The sequence below is a fragment of the Oncorhynchus nerka genome, linkage group LG22, assembly GCF_034236695.1.
Source record: "Oncorhynchus nerka isolate Pitt River linkage group LG22, Oner_Uvic_2.0, whole genome shotgun sequence".
Taxonomy (NCBI): Eukaryota; Metazoa; Chordata; class Actinopteri; order Salmoniformes; family Salmonidae; genus Oncorhynchus; species Oncorhynchus nerka.
In genome coordinates, this window is record NC_088417.1 from 47,861,776 (window position 1) to 47,878,650 (window position 16,875).

Genomic DNA, 16,875 nt, shown 5'->3' on the forward strand with positions numbered 1-16,875 from the left:
GTGTAGATCGTTGACAAAAAAATGACAAATCATTTTTAATACCACTATGCAACACAACACAATGTGGAAAAAGTAAACGGGTGTGAACACTTTCTGAAGGCACTGTATCCAGTCTCTGTTCTTGTCCGTGTGTGTAGTCTCAGGGGGGTCCCCTCTCTCTCTTCTCCCTCTCTAACTACATGCCTCTTAACATGCCTCTGTTCTCATTTACAAGGCCATGAAAATGAGCCGGCGATCAGCTGATGCCAGTCAGAGGGCTCTGGCTTACAGCCGCATGGTGGATGGCCTCAATGAATTCAGGTGAGTTACTGTCATGCGTTTACTGAGACCGAGGCAAACCACACTGACAATGTAGCAGAGGCAAATCCCTTAGCTTGTTACCTAGGAGCCTGGGCAAGGAGGGAGGACAGGTGGAGGCATAATTTGTTGCCATAGGGACTGTATATTTCCTTTTATGTAACATATATCGAGTGTCGGAGAGCAGTAGATCAGTAATCCACACATTAGTTCAAGTTGGTGTGACGTAGATAGCTTTTGACCTTCCTAACAGTGGGCAGTGTCCCCACAGGGTGTTCTCACATGCCCGGCCAAAATAAGCTCATTAATAATCTGCACTGTAAGCAGAGAGGGAGCATGCAGTCCCTACCTGTCCTGTCCACACTCGCACACGGTGAAGACAGGCCAGCTATACCCCTGCTGCTCCCAGTGCATGCTGGGAAATCCCCTGCTGCAGAGCCACTGACGCTGTGGGAGGGGAGGGAGAGACGTGTTGGGCACAGTGTGAAGGCTTCCTGTTGCTGCAGTCATATGCCTGTTGGCGCTGTGCCATGGCAACCCAAGCCCCTGCTCTGAGGAAACACGATCTCCCTCAGACAGTGTCCGGGCTACCAGAAGAGTAAATAATGTCAGTGCCATCAGCAGGAAGGCCAATATAGTTGCAGATTTATATTTGTGTTTGACCTTTAGGTCTCTGAGGTCATGGAAACATAGTGGCGCAAAACGGGAGAAATGCTGCTTGATGACGAAGTCGGGTGTAAATTGCCGCAGTCTGGTATAATACACCCCCCCCCCCCCCCCCCGAGGCAACATGGAAACACACATACGATGCCAATTGGATATCTCCTGGATTGGGATATGATAAAAACCGATCAAAGTCTCTTCCTTCTTTGACTGACTTAAAATGCTCTGCCCGCACAACAGTGGTATGGAGGTCACATGGAATGAATGAAGTATAAACTTAAGACTCAGTCGGTTTTATAAATGTCCAGTGGACTTGACGTTCCTTCACGTCCGTCGCTGCCTTAATGTTCACCTGGAGGGCTGGTCAGATGGGCTGTAATGCTAGACCGTGGGCTGGCTTCTCCACGTCAGGGAAAAAACCTCACTACCCACGCCATGGGCTTTTAATAGGGTTCTTCACACTGGCGGCTGAGAAGTGTTGCTGTGATGAACTTTAGCAAAAGGTTCTGGATTTATGTGTTCGTTGAATAATAACATACGGTAGAGTAGGGTTGAAGGGATATTAGTTAGGCGATGTCTGCATATTACCTAGCAGTGTGTCAAATTGTCCCAGTCATTTCAAACCAAAATCTGATTTTTAACAACACTACTGCTGTAAAAGGAGACACAATATGCCTCTGGCAACTTGAGCCCTGGGATCAAGTGGGGTTATTTGTGTTCATCTTTTAGTTTCTGTGAATGAAATTCAGGGAAAGACCTTTTACAAATCATCGATCTCCTCACTACCTGTCATTTCCTTCCTATTACCTATAGCTCTTGTTCGATAGTTACACTACTTGTTTTCCCTGCTCACCAGCAAACATCTGGGATCTAAAACTTTAATGCCGCACATTCCTCCATCCTCAGAGATTCCCTCAGTTCTGTGTAAAACTCTGGACTGCTTCCCGCTGTGGAATTTCCAGACGCTGAATTGCCTCAGAGAGAGGGTCTCCCTTGTAAGCAGGGCCTGGACCTAGAACTGTGGCCCTCTTGTTCACCCCGAGACAATGATGGCTTGTGTTTCTCCCTCCCCCTCTCCAGGACGACCATCGTCAACCTTTACACCATGCCCCGCGTGGCCGAGCCCGTTTGGCTCACCATGATGTCTGGAGCCCCCGAGAAGAACCAGCTCTGTGGACAGTTCATGAGGGAGCTCTCCCTGCTCATGGAGCAGGCTTCAAAGAACCAGTTGAGTGCTCCTGTCTGTGTGTTTCTCTGAGTGCTGTATGTGTGCAATAGTGAACGAGCTGAAAAGTCAGGGATCCCTGCCAATCTTTAGCTTGTTTTTGTTGAGGTTACAAAACCAAGCTTAATCATTTGCCAATGTAGCAAGACATTCATAGAACTCACTGTATTAGGATGCAGTAGTCTACTGCCACATGATTTAGACTGACCACTATGATGTATTTCGGAATGATCATGAGTTCGAGAAGAGGGGAAATACGAGGCTGCGGAGGGGGTGGAGATTGAGAAAAAATTAGTCAGACAGAGAGTGGAAGCGGGAAGACAGTGTTTGCGTCCAAAATGTCACCCTATTTCCTATGTAGTGCACTACTTTTGACCAGAGCCCTATGAACCCTGGTCAAAAGTAGAGCACTAAATAATTCTCTCTCCCTCTTCTCCCAGGTTCCTCCCTGCCCTCCTCACAGCCATCCTCACCAACCACTTGGCCTGGGTGCCCACCGTCATGCCCAACGGACAGCCGCCCATCAAGATCTTTCTGGAGAAACACTCCTCTCAGAGCGTGGATATGCTGGCCAAGACCCACCCCTACAACCCACTGTGGGCCCAGCTCGGTAAGGACAGACCGAATGTTACCTGGGTTAGTAGAAATCGCAGTCTACTAAATCGGCTGGCCAGTGCACACAATCCTTAAATTTCATCCCATCGTGGCATGTCAGGATCCATTTTTTTTTAAAGCTGTTAAATGCTATGAAAGTCATCATCACTCACTTCATGTTAAATAACATGGCAGAAATATATCTGTATAGTTGACTATTAAAAGACGCTCTTATACTTAACAGTAACTAGCTGTAAATACCAAATAGTGGGCTTCATTTTAGCACATGTAACTTTAGTGTACAACTCCACCTAGTGGCTGAAAAGGATCAAATGCAGCACAGAGCGCTGATTCCCTCTCTCCCAAATGTAATAGGGAAAGAATAAGTTATACACTTTTGACCACGTTTTAATCTTTTAATTGTAGCTGTACATATGTAACAAAGTGAAAATTAGAAATATGTAGTTAATTGGGATGAACTGTAGTTAACTGTGGTGTTTGTTTTGTGCCTGTAGGTGACTTGTACGGGGCCATCGGCTCCCCGGTGCGTCTGTCTAGGACGGTAGTGGTGGGTCGGAGACAGGAGCTAGTCCAGAGACTCCTCTACGTGCTCACTTACTTCATCCGCTGCTCGGAGCTGCTGGAGACCCACATGCTGGACAGCGCTGAGGACGAGGCTATCGTCATCCCCGGCTCCCTCATCACTACCTCACTGCGGCGCGGGGAGGTGGAGGAGTCCGACTATGTGCTGGTCACCATGCACAAGCCTAGCGGAGACTACCTGAGCCAGGGTCCCGAGTCCCGAGAGGACAGCAGCTACCCCTCAGACAGCAACAACAGCCTGCAGAGCAGCACCTACACAGACACTGACGCTGGCAATGGGCCTGAGGAGGACGACGACGAGGAGGGGGACAGTAATAAGAACAGTCAGGGCTCCAAGAGCAGCGTCCTGCAGGCCCTGGCCCACTCCAGCCACAACACCAACGCTGTGCCCATCATCGTCCACACGGAGGATGATAGTGAGCCCGCGCCGCTGAAGGAGTCACCAACCTCCTGTGTGGATGCCAAGCTGGAGACGCTGGTGCGTGTGGGCTCAGCCTCCCCCGGGGAGCAAGCCTGTGTGCTCCTGGAGACCGAGCCTGAGGCAGAGCTGGAGGTGAAGGCCAGCCAGGAGGAGGTGACAGAGGAGCTGCCCATCAAGGTGTTCCACTCCTCAGGGATACCACTGGAGAAGAAGCCCCCTGACAAGACCGTACCTGTACCTGTACCCGGCCCCTTTCTGTCAAACCACCAGGAGGAGCCTTCCACCAAAGTGCTGTTTCTTATCGGCGACCCCCAGTCTCCAGGGTCAGACACCGAGAACAGGAGGAAGAAGGTGGAGGAGGACATTAAGAAGCACAAGAAATACATCATGGAGAAACAGAGGCAGCAGCAGCTACTACATCAAGCTCAACAACAGCTGCTACAACAACAACATCAACAGAAACTACGACGACAACAACAGCAGCAACAGTTACTACTACAGCAGCAACAGTTACTACTACAACAGCTACTGCAGCAAAAACAACAGCAGCAGCAGCAGAGTGGGAGCGGTAACGGTGGGGATCAGCGGGTGAAGTCCACAACCGGCACATCAGCGGACCAAACCAAGGCCAACGGTGGGGGGAGAAGACTCTGATGCGCGTCTCCAGTAAGATGCCCCAGTGGAACCCTGTCAGCGAGGAGGAGTGCTCGGAGCTGTTCGACGAATACTTCAGTGACGACAACCCTGTCGAGACCAGGACTATAGACGACGTGGCGAAATGCCTAGAGTTGTCAAGCGGCACGGACAAAACCCAGAAAGAGCTGCTGGACCCTTCGGGGGTCCAGAGCAGCAGTAGCACTAAGGGACAGGGGGTTATGGGACAGGTAGGTGGGGGTGGAGGGGGGGCTGATGTCCAGACCAGGTGTAGGTGTGGCTCCACAGACACGTCGGAGGCAGGCTCCTGTCGGAGCTGTTCTGCTGAGCAGGACAAGGGCATTGTGATTTCAGTAACTGTCCGCAAAGGGGACAACATAGAGGACCAACAAAAGAAGGTGGCCCCGCTTAATGACTGGGAGATCCCCCGGAACGAGAGTTCTGACAGTGCGTTGGGGGACAGCGAGAGCGAAGATGCAGGGCAGGACATCCACAGGCAGAGCGAGAGCGACATCTACTACAGAGAGGATCAGGAACCAGACGAGTGGCAGGAGGAGGTGGAGGTCCCCTTCCCTGGGTGAGATACACACTGCCTCTGAACCAATGACTTGGCCACTTTCACACAGTATACGTCTTGAGTTTTACAGGGCATATTGATGTCAACATTAAAAACATTGTTTTCAACTCGCATATCAACCTCTGACTTATGTGTCAGAATATGTTCTGATGTCGTCTATTCCATGTCTTAAATCAACAGGTCAAAGCTAGTGGAGAATTTCTCCAAACCGAGCATTGCCAACTTTGGGAGGTCCCTGTTCGGAGGGTACTGTCCGACCAACGTGCCGGACTTTGTTCTGCAAGGGATGCCCAACGATGACAAGTTAAGGCAGGGCCTCATGTCAGAATTGGCCCACGCTGTACAGGTAAAAGACTGCTATATACCTCAAGCACTAAACAGTTGGATTGTGAGGCTTCATGAGACCCTAAAGTCTAACTCGCTTAATCCTCTACATGCTGTATCTAATCTGCAGCTGTCTGAGCCCAAAGTCTTCTACATTTACATTTAAGTCATTTAGCAGACGCTCTTATCCAGAGCGACTTACAAATTGGTGCGTTCACCTTATGACATCTAGTGGAACAGCCACTTTACAATAGTGCATCTAAATCTTTTAAGGGGGGTGAGAAGGATTACTTTATCCTATCCTAGGTATTCCTTAAAGAGGTGGGGTTTCAGGTGTCTCCGGAAGGTGGTGATTGACTCCGCTGTCCTGGCGTCGTGAGGGAGTTTGTTCCACCATTGGGGGGCCAGAGTAGCGAACAGTTTTGACCTATATCTTTTTTTTTTGCAGCATCCAGTGTTGGATGAGCCCATTGCGGAGGCTGTCTGCATTATCGCAGACACTGATAAGTGGACGGTGCAGATAGCCAGCAGCCAGAGACGAGCAATGGACAACAACAAACTGGGGAAGGAAGTCCTGGTGTCCAGCCTTGTGTCCAGCCTCCTCCAGTCCACCCACCAGCTCTACAAAATGAATGTCTCCCCCAACTTTGTAAGTTCATACAAATGCCAAATTAGCATGCAGTTATTAGCAGTGTGAGTACTCCCTACTTTGGCTACTCGGTATCACAAACATCTAACAAGATTATAACTCTCTTCAGTGCATAATGCACCTTGAGGACAGACTCCAGGAGATCTACTTCAAGAGTAAAATGCTGGCAGAGTACCTGAAGGGACAGACTAGAGTGCACGTCAAGGAGCTGGGGATGGTCCTGGGGTGAGCAGCTAAACCGTTCTTATACAATGGCATTCCGTCCCAAATGGCACCTATTCCCCTATATATTGCACTACTTTGGACCAGCGCCCTATTGCCCTGGTCCAAAGTAGTGCACTATATAAGGGGATAGGGTGCCATTTATTGTCAAATATAAATGTTGTGATCAATGTTCTTTCTGTTCTTAACATACTGCACTTTGTTATTTACATCTGAATAACATTCACAGTAACGGCGTTAGAATATACCCATGGCTTGTTGCTCAGCTATGTACAATAATCTAAGCGTGGCTTTTCTTATAATTTCAGTATTGAGTCCAGTGACCTTCCACTGCTGGCAGCCGTGGCGAGCACTCACTCTCCCTATGTGGCCCAAATTCTGCTATAATAGATGTAACCAAAGCCAGAGGTGGAGTATGACTGATACTGTGCTCTGCCCTGGCCTAACATGGAGGCTTGACCCTGTCCGCCAACGCCCTGCTGACGTTCTCCGAGAGGGTCTCCTGGACAAGATGTGCATCCAAAATGGCATCCTATTCAAAATTTGTGTACTATGTAGGGAGTATGGTGTCATTTGGGATGAAGAAAGGGCCACCTCGATGAATGTGAGACCTCGGTGGAAACTGCTGTTGCTGCCACTGGGCATACAAACACACTGCCACAAGGGGGCAGCCTAGCCCACAGTCTACTCTCCGCTAGTAAGTGCTGAAGCTCTGCTGGCTAACTCCAGGCCAAGGAGGCATGCTGCTGCTGTGGAGCGTCCCTAAATCGTTCTCTTCTTTTTGAATGTTTTTTTTCCCCACCTCCAGACTATTTTAACCCTGTTAAAGGACAAGAAAGCCAAAGTCAGACATTTTCTGTTGAGTATGAATAATAAAGACAGCGATACTAAAATATTTTTTTTTTCATGTACTTTGTTTCTGTACAATCTTTAACCAGTTCATAGGAAGCAACGGACTCCGGAGATGGATAGGATGCTTTTTTGTTGTTGTAAATATCATAGAGAATATTGTCACTTTATGCCAATTATGTTTGTGTTCTTCATGTATTTGTTTACACGTGTACTTGCCCTAAAATGTCTCTCTAAATGATCCATAATTCATTGGATTTCATTTGAAAATGAACTACATCTTTTCACTAATTATAAACATAGGCCTAGAGGTCATATCTGGGTAATCGATAGTCATTTTAATTATTAACCGAGGTTGAAAAATACTTAATATGGCTTTGTCATACTTTATCACAGGTACAACACTACCTCAGATCTGCTTTTTATAGTTGCCCGCTAGAAATGCCTGAGGGAATAATATTTAGTTATCTTTAATCGGAGGAAATAAAACTGTGCGAACACAATGCTGTGCTTTATTGAAAAAGGGATGTTAATTGAATTCTTGAAAATAGGAAAACTATTGTATTTCTCTTGAGTACAATGAGAGCCCATTTCTACTGCGGTATGTTGAAAAAAAAACTAAACAATGATCTACATATATTTTCAAACTGAAATATTTTCAAGGTTTAAAACTTTTTTATCGCTTTGCCACCATTATACCATGTTTACGGCTGTATTGAATGCTACAAAAGGAGAGTTTGTGGAATATATGTTGGCAATATGTGTATCAGTTCATTACACTATACTCCAATGTTTAATTATGGCTAACTAAACACTGCGTTTGATTTTACAAAAGCAAGAGGTGAAACCACAAATCAGTTCTATTGTTTTTTACAAATATTTTTACCAACCAAGAAATTGATGTTGCATTTGATTTTGAAGTACTTTGTCTGGAGAGAGAATGCCATGCAATGGATTCTCAGCGAAATGACGTTGCCATGAGCCGCGCCGGAGATATTGAGATGGAAGACTTCGCTTTCACACAGTCACACTGTGCTGTTCACAGCATGGTAGCCATGGCACAAAAACAGCAGAGAAGTTGAGCTTCAGAACTTGAGCTTCGCACTTCAACACTCTTAGTTGTTGTGGAAATTGACCCGCTATGCTGTTCACTTTCTGCATCTACGTCATATCGCTGAGTCTACCTTTTAATGGACATGTAGCGTGAATGGATCAGGGGCTTCTGAAGAATTTATTTTGCTGTAAACATTTTTTACATGCTTATCATGTAAGATGCTAGGCCACTGCAGGATATGTTGTACTTATTGCATTTTGTAAAACCCCTGATTATTTCTCGGAGGTATGACTTTATATCTACTTTTCTCTTTATACATGAATATGAATAAATAATTTAGTATGGTGTGTAATGATTAATGTAAACTGTACATATTCATTTTATTTCAATATGAATTGTTTCTCAAATTATCCTTTCCCAATTTTATGGGAATGTTGTGCAATAAAGATGCCAATGTTATAAATGCAAGTGTCTCAGTAAATACTTTCAGTATACATTTTTCATTTCAAATTCATGTTTCATTTCAGTACAAAGTATTCGGACCCCTTAACTTTTCCACATTTTGTTACGTTACAGCCTTATTCTAAAATGGATTAAACTGTTTTTTCCCCCCATCAAACTACACACAGTACCCCATAATGACAAAGCAAAAACAATTTTTTGCTAATATATTAATCATGAAAAGCATCACATTTACATAAGTATTCAGTATTTGCCCCAGTCTGAGGACCTGAGCTCTCTGGGGCAGGTTTTCATCAAAGACCTCTCTGTACTTGGCTCCGTTCATCTTTGCCTCGATCCTGTCTAATCTCCCAGTCCCTGCCACTGAAAAACATCCCTACAGCACGATGCTTCACCATAGGGATGGTGCCAGGTTTCCTCCAGACGGGAAGCTTAGCATTCAGGCCAAATATTTACATCTTGGTTTCATCAGAACAGAGAATCTTATTTCTCATGGCCTGAGAGTCTTTAGGTGCCTTTTGGCAAACTCCAAGCGGGCTGTCATGTGTCTTACTGAGGAGTGGCTTCCGTCTGGCCACTACCATACAGGCCTGATTGGTGGAATGCTGCAGAGATAGTTGTCCTTCTGGAACGTTCTCCCATCTCCACAGAGGAACTCTGAAGCTCTGTCAGAGTGACCATTGGGTTCTTGGTCACCTCCCTGACAAAGGCCCTTCTCCACTGACTGCACAGTTTAGCCGGACAGCCAGCTCTAGGAATACTCTTGGTGGTTCCAAAATTCTTCCATTTAAGAATGATGGAGAACACTGTTCTTGGGGATCTTCAATGCTGCAGAATCTTTTCTGCCTCGACACAATCCTTTCTCAATTCCTTCAACATAATTGGCTGGCTTTTGCTCTGACATGCACTGTCAACTGTGGGACCTTGTATAGACAGGGGTGTGCCTTTCCAAATCATGTCCAATCAATTTAATTTACCACAGGTGGACTCCAATCAAGTTGTAGAAACATCTTAAGGATGATCAATGGAAACATGGTGCACCTGAGCTCAATTTTGACTCTTAGAGCAAAGGGGCTGAATACTTATGTAAATAAGGTATTTCTGTTTTTTTATCAAATCAAATGTATTTATATAGCCCTTCGTACATCAGCTGATATCTCAAAGTGCTGTACAGAAACCCAGCCTAAAACCCCAAACAGCAAGCAATGCAGGTGTAGAAGCACGGTGGCTAGGAAAAACTCCCTAGAAAGGCCAAAACCTAGGAAGAAACCTAGAGAGGAACCAGGCTATGTGGGGTGGCCAGTCCTCTTCTGGCTGTGCCGGGTGGAGATTATAACAGAACATGGCCAAGATGTTCAAATGTTCATAAATGACCAGCATGGTCGAATAATAATAAGGCAGAACAGTTGAAACTGGAGCAGCAGCACGGCCAGGTGGACTGGGGACAGCAAGGAGTCATCATGTCAGGTAGTCCTGGGGCATGGTCCTAGGGCTCAGGTCCTCCGAGAGAGAGAAAGAAAGAGAGAATTAGAGAAAGCACACTTAAATTCACACAGGACACCGAATAGGACACGAGAAGTACTCCAGATATAACAAACTGACCCTAGCCCCCCGACACATAAACTACTGCAGCATAAATACTGGAGGCTGAGACATAAAAAAAAAAAAAAAAGGTTTTCGCTTTGTCATTAAGGGGTATTGTGTGTAAAATGCTGAGGATTTGTTTTAAATCCATTTTAGAATAAGGCTGTAACGTAACCAAATGTGGAAAAAATCAAGGGGTCTGAATACTTTCCGAAGGCACTGTACATGCATACATACATATACAGTAAGCTACTGCAACTTACTGCGTTACCTTTTAACCTGGGGAAGTGCCTTGGGAGTTTTGTCATAGCCTGGTATACAAAACCACCTTTATATTATCATTTAACTTCTATTGAGGGTTTTCAATGTGCCAAATCAATGCTAAACAACTAATATACTGTAGGTGTTTTTACTCATGGTCTCTCATGCCTGATTTAGCCACTATAGACTCTGATAATGGATTTTCAAACAAACTACTAAGGATGCTGCTGGGTTATTATTTTCGATCAAGGAAAGGTGGAAGTTTTTCAGATGTGCCGATGCAGCATCTCTACACTGCAGTTTTACAAATAATTTCACGTCAGAAAATTACCGACTTGAAATACTGTACTATATTCTTGATTAACTAATTTATTTATACCTGATCTGCACAGGTTTAGAAATGCCCGTTGCCAGTGATGCAATTAGTGGCATACGTTTTTCTCACAATATTTTGGAAATGAACGAAGTTATGCAATCAAGGTTTTACCTTTTCAATGCATAACAAAAACATATGCTAATACAGTAAACTAATATTTCATTTATGCAGGAGCTTAACACGTGTAGTATAATGTCATTTCTTACAGAAGAACTCGCTAGCTCTGCCAGGTCGTTCAAGATTGACGTTGAAATTGGAGGATGTCGGGAAATGCCTTCAAAACTGTCCACTAGGGGAAACAGTGAGTGCTATTATCATTAAGTAGGCTTGGGTTTTGTTAGGGCTTGTGGACGGAGTGGTGAAAGGGCTTAATCCTATGACTCTGGATCAAGTTGTACATTCAATCCTAGTCGTGGACGCTGGTTTGAACCCTATCCCAAACCTTAACTCTTACTCTCAGTTAACATGACCTTTATGAATTATAAAGCCTTTATGTGCTTAAAATAAGTCTGCTGCTAATGAGTCGCTGACTGACTGAGAAATGGAACTACAACATTAGTTGCAACATTTTTCACGTCACGCCCATGCAAACTAGTCTACACTACCGTCTGACAAAAAGCTAGTTAGTTTAGTAAACTTTCTGCTTCCCAGCTTAAACGAAAACACAAGGAGTGGGATGGTGCTCATTTGGTTCCTGAACAATGCTGTCCAGAGGAGACTTTAGGTCTGTTTTATAAGGTCAGCTAAAAGCGTCTGCAGACATGTTCGGTTTGCTCCTAGCAGAATTCGGCTAGGCATAGCGAACGTCTGTGTCTAGCATACTCCCACCTTCGCTTGAAAAACTGCAATATTACTGTATGTCCCTCTTGAGATGCTGTAGCAACAACATAGCCCGTATACACTTCTCCAGAACAGTTTTCGTGAGGTCCGGAGTTGAAGTGCTTTAAATTCATTTCTATACAATTTATAAGCTCTAAAGTGTTATTTGGAGAACAGCAAAAAACAAGCAAAAATTACACCAGCCAGTATCACATTGGTTTCTGTAGCTTCATTCACCTGAGTCAATCTACAAACACCTAGCATATTATATATATATATATATATATATATATATATATTGAATATTTAAAACATACAACATACTTGCAGTGAAGCCGCTCAACAACCACATCACAACAGTCATCTAACAGACACCCATCCAGAGCGACACACACAAGCAACCAGGGTCAACGTCCTGCTCAAGGGCACGTCGACAGTTCTCCTTCAAGAACTAAAACGGGGACCCGAACCAGCGATCCATCAGCCACCGGCTCAAGCTCCCAATCGCCAGGCCACCAGCCCTCCAAGATCCTCCCCACAGTTCCCCAAGAGCTGCCCTTCAACCATCCGAAGACCCCCCCAGCAGTCCACCCCACAGAAAAATATATATAAAATAAACAAATTCCATTCTCTACCCGAAGACCATCAACCAACAAAATGAATGAAAGGCAAATACAAAGGTAAACAGAAAACAACAATGCAACAAACAAAAGACAAAGGACAACAAAAATCATAACAGCAAGGCCAACTGAATATGTTGAATAGAATATTGCTGATCTTTGTCTGGCGCGGGCTCTAGGCTGAGCGTAAGAGGTGCAGTACTTAAGAATGACTGGGGGGTTGCCTGTGGTGGAGAGCCTTCAAGGTCCCACACCCCTATCAGCCTGATAACCATGCATGTGGAGCGTTTGTGTGCTAAATAGCTGGACATTGGAGACAAGACATGAGCATTCTCCTGTATATAGTTCCTGTCCTGCATTGTTTTCTGTCAGATTTAAGATTTTTCTTATTAAAAACACCTAGACCAAATGCGCTATGCAATAGCTCTGTACTTGATGAGCAAATCAGGTATGTTAAATTAACTATTGACAGTGTTGATGACAGGGGCACAACTTTCACCGGGGATGGGGGACATGACCCCTCCCAAATTCTAAAATAGTATTTTTGGCCCCGCCCAGTTTTATCATTGCACAAAAAAAGCATAATAGGTGTGATTTAGAACCATGCCGACACCTCAGAGCAGTCGGGTAGGGGACCGCAGGACCAGCACAGTGCTGCTGAATTGTAAAAGCAAGCAGAGCAGAAACGGGCTACTCTTTATTTGACTGATGTAGCTGGCAAGGTAACTGCTGTTTGACTTAACAGAAGAATACTGTCACACCCTGATCTGTTTCACCTGTCTTTGTGATTGTCTCCACCCTGCTCCAGGTGTCACCCATCTTCCCAATTATCCCCTGTGTATTTATACCTGTGTTCTCTGTTTGTCTATTGCCAGTTCATTTTGTTTCGTCAAGCCTACCAGCATTTTCCCCTCTGCTCCTGTCTGCTCCTGATTGTTCCTGTTTCCTAGTTTTCCCAGTGTTGACCATTCTGCCTGCCTTGACCCTGAGTCTGCCTGCCGTCCTGTACCTTTGCCCCACCTTTCTGGATTACTGACCTTTGCCTGCCCTGACCCTGAGCCTACCTGCCGTCCTGTACCTTTGCCCCACCTATCTGGATTACCGACCTCTGCCTGCCCCTGTTCAATTAATAAACTGTTGATACTTCAACGTTGTCTGAATCTGGGTCTTACCTGAAACGTGATACATAAAGTCAAAAGTTTGAACACACAGAGTTATTCTTTATTTTTACTATTTTCTACACTGTAGAATAATAGTGAAGACATCAAAACTATGGAATAAAACATATAGAACCATGTAGTAACCAAAAAAACAAATCCAATTTTGTTGCCTTACAACCTGGAATTAAAATAGATTTTTGGGGGGGTTTGTATCATTTGTTTTACATAACATGCCTACCACTTTGACGATGCAAACTATTTTTTATTGTGGAACAAACAAGAAATACACAAAAGAACTGAAAACTTGAGCGTGCATAACTATTCACCCCCCAAAGTCAATACCTTGTAGAGTCAGTCCCCTTTTGCAGCAATTACAGCTGCAAGTCTCTTGGGGTATGTCTCTATAAGCTTGGCACATCTAGCCACTGGAATTTTTGCCCATTTTTCAAGGCATAACTGCTCAAGCTCATTCAAGTCGGATGGGTTCTGCTGGTGTAGAGCAATATTTAAGTCATACCACCGATTCTCAATTGGATTGAGGACTGGGCTTTGACTTGGCCATTCCAAGACATTTAAATGTTTCCCCTTAAACCACTCGAGTGTTGCTTTAGCAGTATGCTTAGGGTCAATGTCCTGCTGGAAGATGAACCTCCGTCCCAGTCTCAAATCTCTGGAAGACTGAAATAGGTTTCCCTCAGGAATTTCCCTGTATTTAGCACCATCCATCATTCCTTCAATTCTGACACGTTTTCCAATCCCTGCCGATGAAAAACATCCCCACAGCATGATCCTGCCACTACCATGCTTCACCGTGGGGATGATGTTCTCGGGGCGATGGGAGGTGTTGGGTTTTTGCCAGACATAGCGTTTTTCTTGATGGCCAAAAAGCTCAAATTTAGTCTCATCTGACCAGAGCACCTTCTTCCATATGTTTGAGGAGTCTCCCACATGCGTTTTGGCGAACACCAAACATGTTTGCTTATTTTTTTCATAAAGCAATGGCTTTTTTTCTGGCCACTCTTCAGTGAAGTCCAGCTCTGTGGAGAGTACGGCTTAAAGTGGTCTTATGGACGAATACTCCAATCTCCACTGTGCAGCTTTGCAGCTCCTTCAGGGTTATCTTTGGTCTCTTTGTTGCCTCTCTGATTCATTCCCTCCTTGCCTGGTCCGTGAGTTTTGGTGGATGGCCCTCTCATGGCTAGGTTTGTTATGGTGCCATACTCTTCCCATGTTTTCATAATGGATTTAATGGTGCTCAGCGGGATGTTAAAAGTTTCATATATTTTTTTATAACCCAACCCTGATCTGTACTTCTCCACAACTTTGTCCCTGACCTGTTTGGAGAGCTCCTTGGTCTTAATGGGCCACTTGCTTGGTGGTGCCCCTTGCTTAGTGGTGTTAGAGACTCTGGGGCCTTTCGGGAACAGGTCTATAAACTCAAAGATAATTAGTAAAAATCCAAATAACTTCACAGATCTTCATTGTAACGGGTTTAAACACTGTTTCCCATGCTTGATCAATGAACCATAAAAATTAATGAATTGTGGAATTGTCGTGAAGAAACTAACAGCTTACAGACAGTAGCCAATTAAGGTCACAGTTTGGAAAACTTACTTACTCTGAAAAACACAAAAATAAAGATGCCCAGGGTCCCTACTCATCTGCGTGAACGTGCCTTAGGCATGCTGCGAGAAGGCATGAGGACTGCAGATGTGGCCAGGGCAATAAATAGCACTGTCCATACTGTGAGACGCCTAAGACAGCGCTACAGGGAGACAGGACATACAGCTGATCGTCCTCACAGTAGCAGACCACGTGTAACAACACCTGCACAGGATCGGTACATCTGAACATCCCACCTGCGGGACAGGTTCAGGATGGCAACAACAACTGTCAGAGTTACACGAGGAACCCACAATCCCTCCATCAGTGCTCAGACTGTCCACAGTAGGCTGAGAGAGGCTGGACTGAGGGCTTGTAGGCCTGTTGTATCACCGGCAACAACGTCGCATATGGGTACAAACCCACCGTCGCTGGACCAGAACTGTCAAAAAGTGCTCTTCACTGACAAGTAGTGGTTTTGTCTCACCAGGGGTGATTGTCGGATTCGCATTTATCGTCGAAGGAATGAGCGTTACACCGAGGCCTGTACTCTGAAACGGGATCGATTTGGAGGTGGAGGGTCTGTCATGGTCTGGGGCGGTGTGTCACACGATCATTGGACTGAGCTTGTTGTCATTGCAGGCAATCTCAACACTGTGTGTTAGAGGGAAGACATCCTCCTCCCTCATGTGATAACCTTCCTGCAGGCTCACCCTGACATGACAATGCCATTAGCCATACTGCTCGTTCTGTGTATGATTTCCTGCAAGACAGGAATGTCAGTGTTCTGCCATGGCCAGGTGAAGAGCCCAGATCTCAATCCAATTGAGCACGTCTGTGACCTGTTGGATCGGAGGGTGAGAGCTAAGGCCATTCCCCCCAGAAATGTACGGGAACTTGCAGGTGCCTTGGTGGAAGAGTGGGGTAACATCTCACATCAAGAACTGGCAAATCTGGTGCAGTCCATGAGGAGGAGATGCACTGCAGTTCTTAATGCAGCTGGTGGCCACACCAGATAATGACTGTTACTTTTGATTTTGACCCCCCCTTTGTTCAGCGACACATTATTCAATTTCTGTTAGTCAAATGTCAGTTAGTCACATAAACTTGTTCAGTTTATGTCTCAGTTGTTGAATCTTGTTATGTTCATACAAATATTTACACGTCAAGTTTGCTGAAAATCAACACAGTTGACAGTGAGAGGACCTTTCTGTTTTTTCTGAGTTTATATACTGAGATCATGTGACACTTAGATTGTACACAGGTGGGCTTTATTTAACTAATTATGTGACTTCTGAAGGTAGGTGGTTGCACCAGATCTTATTTAGGGGCTTCATAGCAAAGGGGTTGAATACATATGCACACACCACTTTAAAAATATATATATTTTTATTTTGAAACAAGTAAATTTGTTCATTTCACTTCACCAATTTGGATAATTTTGTGTATGTCCATAAAATGAAATCCCAATAAAAATCCATTTAAATTACAGTTTGTAATGTAACAAAATATGAAAAACGCCAAGCGGGATGAATACTTTTGCAAGGCACTGTATTTTAGATTCTTCAATGTAGCCACCCTTTGCCTTGATGACTGCTTTGCACACTCTTGGCATTCTCTCAACTAGCTTCACCTGAATGCTTTTCCAACAGTCTTGAAGGAGTTCCCACATATGCTGAGCACTTGTTGGATGCTTTTCCTTCACTCTGTGGTCCAACTCATCCCCAGCCATCTCAATTGAGTTGAGGCCGGGTGATTGTGGAGGCCAGGTCATCTGATGCAGCACTTCATCACTCTCCTTCTTGGCACACATCTCTCCAGAATGTGCTCTCTCCCGCCATTTCCTGGGTATTTATTGT

General features: G+C 44.9%; 1 protein-coding gene across 1 annotated transcript in view; it reads left to right on the forward strand.

Moving 5' to 3' along the window:
• The window catches only part of fnip1 (folliculin interacting protein 1), a 31,955-nt gene extending 23,360 nt beyond the window's left edge, over window positions 1–8,595 (forward strand). The window contains 9 exon segments of the mRNA XM_029627097.2: window positions 215–300; window positions 2,041–2,187; window positions 2,626–2,795; window positions 3,295–4,443; window positions 4,446–5,034; window positions 5,215–5,380; window positions 5,807–6,007; window positions 6,117–6,232; window positions 6,538–8,595. Of these exon segments, the coding sequence (XP_029482957.2) occupies window positions 215–300; window positions 2,041–2,187; window positions 2,626–2,795; window positions 3,295–4,443; window positions 4,446–5,034; window positions 5,215–5,380; window positions 5,807–6,007; window positions 6,117–6,232; window positions 6,538–6,616 (2,703 nt within the window). The 3' untranslated portion in view covers window positions 6,617–8,595.
• Window positions 8,596–16,875: the final 8,280 nt, after the last annotated feature.